A 12,135-nucleotide genomic window follows, 5' to 3' on the forward strand; every position below is an offset into this window, starting at 1 on the left:
GATTTTCTTTAAACTGTGCAAAGTAACTAGAATTGGTTTAAATGACATATGGTTAAAAAATGAAGAGATTTGCTATTGTAGTTTTTCCGCAAAAACCCCAAATCGGCCTTCTTAAATTGCTAAAGGTTTTTAACCTTCAAACTTGTTATAACTGGATTAGACAGAAATAGAGGGAAAATACTCGGTAGATGCAAATATATCGATTGACATTTTAAAATCAAATCCGCAACTCTTATTCTACATAACAGGAATAAGGGACAGACTTGCGACAAACCAACTGTTATTAGCGACGACTTTATTTCGCGACTCACTACCAAGAATGAACAAGACAACAGATGTTTGCGACCAAGCCTTATCCAGACTCGCGTTGATATAACAACCATATGACAAAAAATGGTTCGCGACGAGAAGTACTCGCGAAAATTTCTCACACGCGAATAAACGCTGGTTTACAGCATTTCTTGCACGCAAATATTAACGACTTTGAGCGCTGAAACAGAAATTCTTTTAGTGAAACAAAATTAATAAATATCAATCGCAGAAATGTTACTTAAATTAACCAGTGCATAATTAATAATCTTATTGTCATTTATTAATTTTCAATTATAACTCTTTGAACAAAGTTTCAGCTTTTCTGGATAAATCGATCGGTATTGAGGAGTTGTCTTTGTTTATTCTTATGAAAAAGTTTGACCCCCATTATCGCCCCACCTTATCCACAGGGTTTATGATTTGAACAAACTTGAATCTGCATTGAGGATGCTTCCACACTAGTTTCACATTTTCTGGACCATGATTTGAACAAACTTGGATATACCATACCCGGGGTTGCTTTCCAGGTTCAACTTTTTCGGTGAAACTGTTAACACACTTACATTCCCTTCACCTAAAGATGCTTTGTGCCGAGTTTGAATAAGATTGGCCGAGTTGTTCAGGAAAAAAAGGGTGAAATTCTGAAAAGTTTATGACGATGACAACAAAAATACAAAACAACAACAACAACAACGACAGACAATGCAACGGATAAAGATAAGAAAAACCCACTTGAGCGTTTCGGCATATGTAAGCTTATAACTATATATCCATCCCCAACATTTGTTAATGTTAACAAAATCTGAGATAGTATGGAAAGTTTTAAATTCTAAAATGTTTGAAATAGAGTAATCTTTTGAAAATATATTTGTTCACTTTGTATTTTATTTAAAGAAGGGCCAAGACTTCCATGTACACTTGATTGGGGAATTTCAATGCTTTTTATACATATTATGTGTATATGTACATATGTTTATTGTCAACGTTCTATCGTCCATTCAATTAAGTAGACTACTTATTTTTAAGTTTCTTATTCAAAACAGGAAATCTAGACTAACTGATTTACGTTGAATATTTAATAGAACATCAACGGAATATTCTTTCCTCTATTTCTATGGAAACAAACAAGCAATATAATAAATGTATCACATGTAACAAACATGTGACAAAGTCGATTTATGACAATATTGTAAGCAATTGGTCCATATATGAACAAAAGATTACATCATCAAATCAGGCGTGAAGTATTGTTGTTTTTTTTTTTTTTAAGTGGAAGGGCCAGGCTCATCCAAAAAAAATCTTGACAAGCTAAAAAGCTTTAAAGAATAAGAAAGAACAATTCAGAAATTGTCTAAATCCTGTAAATTTAACAAAATTGTATGCTGCAAGAAAAAGTGGGACCCCCCCCCCCCCCTCCCGACACACCGTGATCCTTCGTGCCTAAAAATAAGCCTAATTCGCTGTTACTGATTCAAATTCTTGTACTTGAAATGAATTTATGATGGTGGTTTATTTTTATGAACATGGTTATGTTATATTCAATACATTGTAATGACCTCTGACCCTGGTCTGCCCACTACCATACATAGATCTTAAAATTTTATGATATGGATTGTTAAGCTAAATTAAACTTAAGAAAAGAAGGAATCCATATATTTTACCTTTCAGATTGGGTATTTTCCTATATTTTTATCAGGAGCTTTTCTTTTAAAGGAGACCGATAAAGTCTAAAATGACCACGACCATCGAGCCCTCTTAATCACCTGGAGACCCAGTGTGTCAGGACTTCCCTGTAACCGTTCTCTATTCAAATCTACTTGTCATTGATGTTTCTGAGTACTATGTACCCATATCATGTGTTCCTTGTTATATTGAAGTTAAAGCTTTTTAACAAGCATTTTACTATGAAAAATAGAAATTGAGATAGGAATGGGGCACCTGTCAATATTGATGTGGATAAAGTGCGTTATAATCAGAATACTCTCACTGGTTTAGAATTTTCAAATTTTACAATATTGATTAAAAAATGTTTTAATTTTTTTTTGAAATTCTAAAATTATGAAAGCCTCAGCGGGATTCAAACTCATGACTAACAGATTTGTAACGGACACTCTAACTTACCCTTTGCACGATGCTGTTCTGTTGCACATTCGAAGAAGAAACCATTTCAGTGTAAAATTATACTTGATTTTATTGTTTTTGTGTCACATTATAGAGGTGTCCCATACCACCTTAATTGAAGATTGGTTGTGAATTAAAGGTATACTATCTCGTGAACTCTTTACCGTCAGAGATTGTGCACGAATGTTCTTACTATGGGCTCCAAACTGACATACCATCGGAATAACAACGAGAACCGTTGGCAAGAGCAGAAGCACCTCATATTTAGTTAAAAGTAGCATAGTTTGGCGTGGTTAAGATGATGTAAAACGTAGAGGAAAGTAGTACTCAATGTTCAAATTCCCCACGAAGCGATACTTCACACCGCCACTTTTTCCGTGGCACTAATTTTTGCGTATCACGTGGCGTTTATTCTTCCATTAACCAACAAAGATTAAATACGTCACAAATGTGGTATCAATCCGCAAGACTTTTTTGTTTTTAGAATTTGAAATAGCATTTATGAGATTTATCAATTTTAGACAAATACATTAAGTTTGTACACATGTTCTTTCTTCATTGGTGTTCAGCAACAATCCAATTATTTTTTTGTATGTAATATTGTATTCAAGTATATCTAAAACATGTCTGTGATAAATCATAAACTGTCTTGCAGAAACATGTGTTCATGTATATACTATCAATCTAACAGATATTTGACTATGGGCCTTGGTATGCTTGATGACTGCTCTACAACGTACTCAGTCCTAACAACATCCCCGCCTCCTCACCTGTTTGTACACCTGATGATCATTAGTGGGTGTTTGGGGATAATTATCAAAAAATAACATTATCTGACATCAATGACGTCAAGAAAAAAACACATCCTCTTATTTTAATTGTTTTTATTTGTCTTTCATACAAATATCTACAATATTAATACAATTTTATATACTTGAATAAAAAAGCAACATTTTTAACAATATGATTAAATCAAGTTTGAATTCCATAAATTAAACAATATAACTGTGTAAAGAAGCATATCAACGACTATCTTGTTTAAAAAAATGCAAGTTGTTCTTGCCATCAAGGCACAATATGAAAACAAGATGATCTAATCAAAAATAAAAACGATCAGATGGAAAGCTGTACAGATATCGGGTCTGATCTACAACTAGTCGAAAAGTATGTACAAAAGCATGATGAGGAAACGTAGTCATGCAAACAATACAGAAAACACTTTCTTTCCTCCTTAATCAAAATGTATCTTAAAAACAAACATTACTTTTCAAGTTGATTTCATTTCTGTTTGTCTATTTAATTTCATATAAACTGATGTTTTCTTCCATGAAAAAAAGAAACGACTTAAGGCACTAGCTCAGTATTTCTGATATTATGTCGTCCTAAAAAATTCAATTTTAGATATTTGGAAATCCTAGTTCAAATGATTTCCATTATATATAAAAAAAAAATAAATTAAAAGTGAAAATAAAAATTTGAACACATTAAACATTGATTCTAAAAATAAAATGTTTAAGAGATTGCACTAAAATCAAAACTTCATTTTAAAAATAATTTCAAGCGAATGACAGTTAAGTTGATCGATAAAAAAAAGTATTAAAATGGAGTTGAACACAAATGTCAGTGGTAGATGAATACAACATACCACTTCAATCTCTTATTGTAAAAGAATTTCACATTATAACTGTAAATAATGAAATATTGCCAGTTAAAAATAAACTTTGAACACAACTGGTCTATACAGGCAAAGAAAGCATTGAAAGATGAAATAATTGACTAGGCAAATTCAATACAGAGAAACAGATTATTGAAAATCTTTGAAAAAGTTTAATCTCTCCCTTATAAAAAATGAAAATGATATCCTTCACAGAAAGTAATCAACACATGCTTAGAATGGAAAGTAAGTATGAATAAATGGCTATATTTTGATCTTTTAAAGGCAGTGCAATGATACAAAAGCTAAATGGACATTTCTGTTTTCATTTGATACAATAAAATTGTTCAGATTATGTTATATAAAAGTACACAACAATAATGATGCTAACAACATCAGAATTCTTCCAGCACTATAAGTATAATATTTCAAAATGTAACAGATTTGTGTATGCTTCTATATATACACATAAAATAACAGCGTCACACAGCAACACTGTTTTATCATCAGAAAAAAGCAGTGATCAGCTTGTATTGCTTTGACATGGCATCATTGTAACAGACACATGGACCAACATTTTGATTCTCGGGTTGATTCAGAAAAAAATCTCTTCATTTTTTAGGAAAACCGAATGGTAAAAGAAGTCTTGTGAAAACAGAATTTAAGTGGAATGCATGATTTAGACTCGTGTGCATGTTTTATGCATGACTGAATTAAGTTAACCAGAGTATACTAGCTGCCTATTAAGTTAGTGTCAGTAACCTTCAAAACAGCAAGTACATGTTTGTGCTACCATGGTTTTCCCAGAAAGAGATTTAAATATAACTATGTACATACATAATTTAAGTTGCTGTAGTACATCTGGCCTCTTTAACATCAACAAAAATAGGTAAGGCCTTTCAAAACAAAACATGCCATTTTTTGTTCAAATATTCAGCTTGGAAAAACTGAGATCAATAATAAAAAAACAACATGACAAGAGGCCTCTGCCCCTTATATCTTTCTGTGGCCAATGCATCTCACCTATCATCACAAAACTGCCTCAATTTCAAATCAAGCTACTTCATAACGATCTGAAAAGGCTACCGCTTTTTCAAAACATGCCTTGCTCTACATACCATCATCAGTGTCAATAAGGTTTAGAAAAGGATTTTTGAAACCAGAGGTTAAAAACTGCTTCCAAATGAAGCAAACGAAGTGATTTTGACTCACTTCAAAATTTGCAACCCAAACATTTGAGTGATTTGGACTCTCACTCATCATCTTTGTCAGCTTGAGGTTTGATATCACATGCTTCAAAAAGTTCCTCTGGAGTGTGACCCAGAAGGGTCTGCAAGTCACAAACAAATCTGTAGACGTATCGTTTTCCTGCTGTTTTGTGGATGATATTTTTGTCATAATAATAACGAAGTCCTCTACTTAGTTTCTCATAGTTCATTTTTGGTTTGTTTTTTCTTATTCCCCATCTTCTGGCTACCTCGTCTGGGTCGGAGAGCTTGAACTCCCAGCCGTCGCCTGTCCAGCTGATGAAGTGCTGACAGTTTTTGTCTGTCAGCAGCTCAAGCAGGAACTGCCACAGCTGGATTGGTCCACTTCCTAGCAAACAGAAATGTTCAAACATGATTCATATTTTTCTTTAAACCAAAAAAAAAAAAAACAACCCCAATGCATTTCAAATTCTCAAAGATGCAGTATACAAAAAATATTTTTTGTTTTTTTTTCGATATAACAAAATAATTTCCATTTGTAATACCGGGTACTATTTAATTAACTGTTCACACTTGGATAAACAATGCAATTAAAATAACTCCAATGTCTAGCAAGTTCTTTTTCTATGACTCATGAACATTACTGTTCAAATTAAAATTATTCCACAGTGTGATACACAAAACTTTTCTAGAGTCTTTTTCAAATTAAGTACCTTTGAACAAGACGCATGTATCTCAACATACTGGTACAAAAAATTAGGCTTACATTCCTTTGTCTTATTTAGTTAAAGTCCTACTGGCAAAATCAGAATACTTTCAGCATTTTTGATGAATCAAATAAACATCAGATGGAATCCTTACCAGAATAGCCGACCATGGCTGGAAAGTTGCTTGGTTTGACCTCGGACTGAGGGAAGGAGAGATCGGTGGGTGAGGACTGGAGGCTTCGCGACACGCCCATGTTCAGGCCCCCTCGGTACTCAGATGACCAGCTGTCATTGAGGCTGCTCTCGGAGCAGTCTGACCAAATGTACTCCTGCTTAATGCTTGGGACCATCTGGTTCTGGTATACATGACTGTATTGGTATCGGGCATCCTGCCTCATGTACTGACCTACAATATCATCGACATCCACAATTAAAACTCTACAGAAACTTGACAGTGCTAGTCCAGTTCGGCTTGTATGCTATCATTTCAAATTTCAAAACTTTGTCAAGAATAAGAGAGTACCCAAATAAAGTTGCATTTCATTCTTTTTATAGATTTAAAATACAATCTACAAAAATTTTAAAGACCAATTCTTTTTTTTTTTTTTGAATATCAAGTGTGAGTACTTACCATGGCAGATTTCTGGCAGCACTGGAGGTTGATATTTCTGTTCAGGGATGGGGGGATAGAACTCGGTGGTGGGGCTGTTTTCTGATGAATAGTAGTGAGGAATCGACTCCAAACTCTGGCAGTCTGAATGGTCCTCATAAGTTCGGCTGTTTGGGGAATCTCCCACATCATTCAAAGCTTGCATGGATTCTGTTATTGCTCCATAAGCACCTGAAAACAGAATAAAAAATTTAATTTTATTTAAAAAAAAATTTGTCATTGCACCAAGAGGCTGTATTAAAAAATATTTAGTAAATTATTTTTCTTGTATAACAGACGCTTTCTTACATGTTTGTGCACTTGGGACCTTGCCATCACTGAGTCTATAAGCTGAAATTTTGTTTTCAACCTGACTGGAAAATCCTTCAAAAAATAACACAAAACAGAGTTATATATCCATAAAAATTAATGCTTGGGAGAAAGTAATTTTTTGATTGGCATTTTTCAGTATTATATTTATTTCATGCTTTTTTACCACACAGAACAAAGCCCAATACAGATTTAAGATGCATGTAGCAGATGGTCTGTTGTTTACCTTGAATGGGAAAGCGGTCTCCAAACTCAGGCATGCAGACGGGTTCACTATAGCTACTGGGTGCACTACCAAGACTTGGATGCTCATGTGTTACATCTGTACAGAATACAGTCAAACCATAAATACAAGGAAACAAGGTCAGTTAGTGACCAAAAGACATTGGAAATGAGTAAAGTTAACAAAATAGCAATAAGTTTCTTTAAAAAAAAGTCCTTCTTCTTTTTGATGCTTTTACGTTTTATTTCAATCTTTTCGATGTTATGTGTTGATTCAATTCTCAGTTTGGTTTTCCAAATATTGTTTACCGGTAATTAATATGTTGTGGGTGTTTTATTAGTACATTACAACAATCGACTAGATGGAAGGCTTATCAAACCAAACAACTGTTACTCATGCGAAAAACAATATAGTTATATAATAGCGTAGTTTTCATGCATGTTTAGGCAATCATTTCTCACCTTTCTTCAGAATTTCTAGATGTTCCCACATTATTTCTCCAAGATAGGGGGGAGCAAGGTCCAAAAACTCATCACGCTTCAGTTGACACAAGTCCTTGCCCCTCATGGCAAAATTGGCAGGGTTGATCCCCAATATGTTGAATTCTTGTGCAATCCATTTTAGCCAGACCATGACATGAGTTTCTGACCACTGGGAAGGATCTATTTAGATAAAATAATACATATTGAAAAAAAAATAATCTTAATGCCCATGCCATGGCCGTAAGATATGAGTTGAGTTTGCATGACCTTGTATGTAAAATAAAATTTTACGCTCTAAAGGATTAAAGTGTAGCATAATCTGAGATGATAATTTTTCAAAAGATGTTATGTTGAAACGTGAAATAGTTTTTGAAAAGATGTTAATATGTTAAATCTTGAAATATTCATCACTTGGTGAAGAGAAATGAATTGTCAGATCTTTAAAACAACAGAAATGTTCGAGCCTCATTTTTCACCTGTATCTAATTCGAATTTTGTACAGATCAGTGCACATGTTTGATGTCTCTGTATGCATCTACAACGGGCCTGCAAGTGGGCTGGTATGCTAATTCAGCATAATGATTGGATACAGAATGTGATGTCTAAAGTCCTACTTAAAAATATACGACTGCTTCAAAATGTCATAGCAATTAAGGTCAGGTCTTCAAAACCTCTACTTGAAAAAAATTAAACCTGACACAATAAAAAATATAATTTAGTATCTACAAGACCTACACATGAATGACAAATTATCTGAAGAGGCTTCAGGCTTACCATTAGAGATGTGAAATTTCTGCTGCTCCCTCTCAAATGTCTTGAAGCTCTCATGCACGGCCTGGGACATTTTCTGGGTGGTTCCAGGGGTCAGTGGGGGGACAGTGGTCGTGGAGGGAATATCTGGAAAGAAAAGAACGAAGCATAAGCTTGGATACTCTCCTAAAAGCAGACAAACACACATCCAGCCCCGGACTCTCTTAGGTCCAGAATATGGATACTCAGCCTCAACAATTTACTCTCCTAAACAAGCAAAGAACAAACAAAAAAAACCAAGAAAAACACCACCATTTCTGGAAGGTATTCCTATCATTAAAAATACCTGAGACATGAAGTAAATGGTGAAAATTCCTCCGGAGCATATTGACTGGTTGGAGTAAATTAAAGACAGTCATTCGTTTATGTATCACTACCTTTACAACTAAACATATAAATAATCCTTTTTCCTTCCAATATTTATATATCAATTCAAACTACAACAAGGGGCGGTCTTCGACTTACATTCTCTTATAATAGACTGATGGAGGAGTTTTCTATCAGTTTGCCTCAATTTTTAAAAAAATCCAATTTACTTCATTATCGCATAAATACCAAACAGCAGGTTCTTGGCCTAGTGAATCATAGAATAGTACCGGTACAAGATTTTTATGTATTTCACAATAATACTCTTCAAGACAGTTACAAAATCAAATTACTACCAAACTATAGGCAAACACTAGATCTTTCAAGTCCTTTCTTTTTATGATTCACTACATGTATATTGATTTATATCTATGAGCAATAATACTTATTTCCATGATATAAAAACATTCGCATTTTTGTTAAATCTGATATTAAAATCTGATTTGCAATTAAGTTATCTATTCATTAAAACACTTTTCTTAAAAAAATTCCTTTAAAAAAGTGATGTTCTTTTTCAATTATCAAAGGTTTGCAGATAATTTTAAGACTCTGAAATCAAAAAAGTAATTATAAAAAAAGTTTACTGGTATTAATGAAAGATCCTCTCATACTAAATTAAAATAGCCTTAAAAAAATAAACTGGGGAAAAAAAGAGAATTGAGTGGAAAATTTACTCTAGAGAAAACTCCTTACCTCTGATAAAATCAGCCACCATGATTACTTCAAAATGAATAAGAGCAATGATCAGTTGCTTTTAAACTGATGGATATTTCATAACATTAAAGCAGCTCCACCAAAGTGATAATGAAAATTTACAAAACTAAATCAATTGTCGGTTCTGTGACATGATATTTAACTCTGTTCTCCTAGAGCGTAAGTGTGGTTCAGAGAGCAAGCAATCATTGGTCTAATGGCCCATGAAATCACAGGGTTGTTCAACCTATTTTTGAACATCTTTAAAAATTGACTTCAGCCAATCAGAGCAAAGGAAATAAAGTTTGAGGAGAGAAATGTGTGTTTGTGCATTAAGACATTAATTAAATTCACACATAAAAGTGTTATGTTTGTCCCAAGGATTAATAGCACAAATCAGTTTCTATTGTAATCTGGTGTCATTTCTTATCTCTAATCTATTGTTCCACCATAAAAGAGATATAAGTATATACTTAAGTTCTTACTGCTATTTAAATAGTCATCTAATGGATGACCATTTGAGAAGAAAGTGCTTGATTATGGGGGGGGGGGGGGGGGGGGGCCTAGTACTGAGGTGAGACTCCATCTTAAGATATTACCTCTGATAAACAAACCATCAAATACATTCAGCAAATAAAGGAAAAAACCTCTTACAGGGGATTAAGCTGTTTTAAGAGAATTAATCCAAGCACCAGACAATGAAATAGAAAGTTAGTTCTTTGTTTAAAATAACAAACTTAGAGACATTAATAGTGATAAATATTATGAAATAAAATTTTATGACTTTATAAGACATATTGATCTGAAAAAAAAATGAATATTCTGAAATTTAAGGTAAATTATATTATTAAATATTGAATATCTTTAAAAACTAGCTCTTAAGGAAAACCTACGACTTTTACATACAAGATTGTATAGTATACCTATCTGAAAGGATGGTTTTGCTTGCTGCAAATTAAGATCTATAGATCAATAAGGGTGAATTAGTGGGAGACAGTTTTATTTCAGATAATGAGGGCAAATGACTAATGAAAACCACACAAATTGACCATCTTGAAGTGATTTAATGGCAGGCCATTTCATTTCACTTTTATCTGCCCATATCGGGGCTTTTCTTGTGTCCAGTTTAATAGCCTAGCATCATGATGAGAATTCAGTGATAAGAATCGCCATGATGTGGGATGTTGGCATCTTAGTATCTGCTACGCTTACATGAAAGGTTTGAACTGGGAACAACTTGTTACATCAGATGATTTATCTGCAAACTTATCTGTTATCTTTTACCGATTGTAATCGAATTAAGGCAACAGGGGATGGCTTGATAACAATGCACATGTTCAATGTAATTCCACATCAGAAACACTTGCCTTTTATATAATAATTACAACAAGCAAATTCAAGGGAAGCAAACCAACCTTTTAAATGGACCATGATCCTTGGGAAAAAAAACCCTTGATTTCTTCTTAAAAACAAATGTCTTTTCTCTTTAAGCAGCATAATTTATGATGTTATTGCTCTGTTTTCCATTGTAGGTGTTTTGTAACTCTAGAAATTTTGTCCAAATTATTTACAGATGAATTTATCATGTGGCAAACTCTAATGGAAACCTGTCTTGTGCCATGTAAATATTTACCACAACCACACGACCTGCCCCCTCAGCCTTTCTGCAGAACCTGCCCAGCTCGCGCTGCTTCAACCAAATTTTGTGCAAATAGTTTATGCTGGAGTTCTGACCCTGGCACTGTACTGTGAAGAATAACTATACATTAACTTTATTCCTAACACTTTTTCAAACCCCTTTTGGAACCCCCGTACCACATCTTTTTACAAAAAAATTTAAATTAATTCAAAATGCAAATAAAGGCATTTAACTGAATGGGTGTATTAGTCTGTCTTGTTTGCAGAGCACAATGCCCTGGATATTCAAATGCTAAACATCACATATATATATTTCTATCTTGAACTACTCTTCATTCATGAAAGCACTTATAGTCAATGTCATTCTGGGCCCAATATCTCCTCTCAGGCTTCCATCACTCAACACGCTGTGTTCTCATAATCTGACAGAAAAAACAGTTTTTGCAACAATTTATCTCTCTGACACAGGAGATATCTTATTCTTTTTAGAAATTTAGAGAAAAACTGGCAGACACTCAACTATATCCACCTGGATCATATAAAAGATTGTAACTTTCCATTCTTCTTCCTACATTTCGAAAAACAAACAATTTCTGATTCAAACAAATGAAAATTTTATTTGAAGAAAGAAAAGTAAGAAATTAATTTTTTGAAAAAAAAAAAAGAACTTTCGCCTTAAGTGCTAAATTTGAATTTTCTGAAATCACTCCCTTTTAAATTAACCTGAAGTTACCAAAAAAGAAATGCAAAGCGTTTAAATTGTTATGTAACATAAAATACAGCCCAAGACAAAAAGCAAAAACATGAGAAAGACACCATTAATTTGATGTGTAACAACTTCTACTTCAGGTAACGAGTTGTTGCCAGTGTTAAACCAGCAAAGCTGAAAATTGTACAGAATTAACAAATTAAACATTAAAGGACTGTTCCAGCTACAATGGC

General features: G+C 33.5%; 1 protein-coding gene across 4 annotated transcripts in view; it reads right to left on the reverse strand.

Moving 5' to 3' along the window:
- Window positions 1–3,302: 3,302 nt before the first annotated feature.
- LOC128192765 (protein C-ets-1-like) overlaps window positions 3,303–12,135 on the reverse strand; it is a 29,809-nt gene continuing 20,976 nt past the window's right edge. For 3 of the 4 annotated variants that reach the window (XM_052865716.1, XM_052865720.1, XM_052865718.1), the window contains 7 exons: window positions 8,461–8,583; window positions 7,666–7,866; window positions 7,208–7,303; window positions 6,961–7,035; window positions 6,634–6,843; window positions 6,157–6,408; window positions 3,303–5,683 (listed from right to left, as the gene is read on the reverse strand). In XM_052865716.1, coding sequence (XP_052721676.1) covers window positions 5,340–5,683; window positions 6,157–6,408; window positions 6,634–6,843; window positions 6,961–7,035; window positions 7,208–7,303; window positions 7,666–7,866; window positions 8,461–8,583 — 1,301 coding nt within the window. In that variant the 3' untranslated portion in view covers window positions 3,303–5,339. The remainder of the gene's footprint in view (window positions 5,684–6,156; window positions 6,409–6,633; window positions 6,844–6,960; window positions 7,036–7,207; window positions 7,304–7,665; window positions 7,867–8,460; window positions 8,584–12,135) is intronic. The other variant, XM_052865717.1, reaches the window with a different exon arrangement.

The sequence above is a fragment of the Crassostrea angulata genome, chromosome 7 (assembly GCF_025612915.1).
Source record: "Crassostrea angulata isolate pt1a10 chromosome 7, ASM2561291v2, whole genome shotgun sequence".
Classification (NCBI taxonomy): Eukaryota; Metazoa; Mollusca; class Bivalvia; order Ostreida; family Ostreidae; genus Magallana; species Magallana angulata.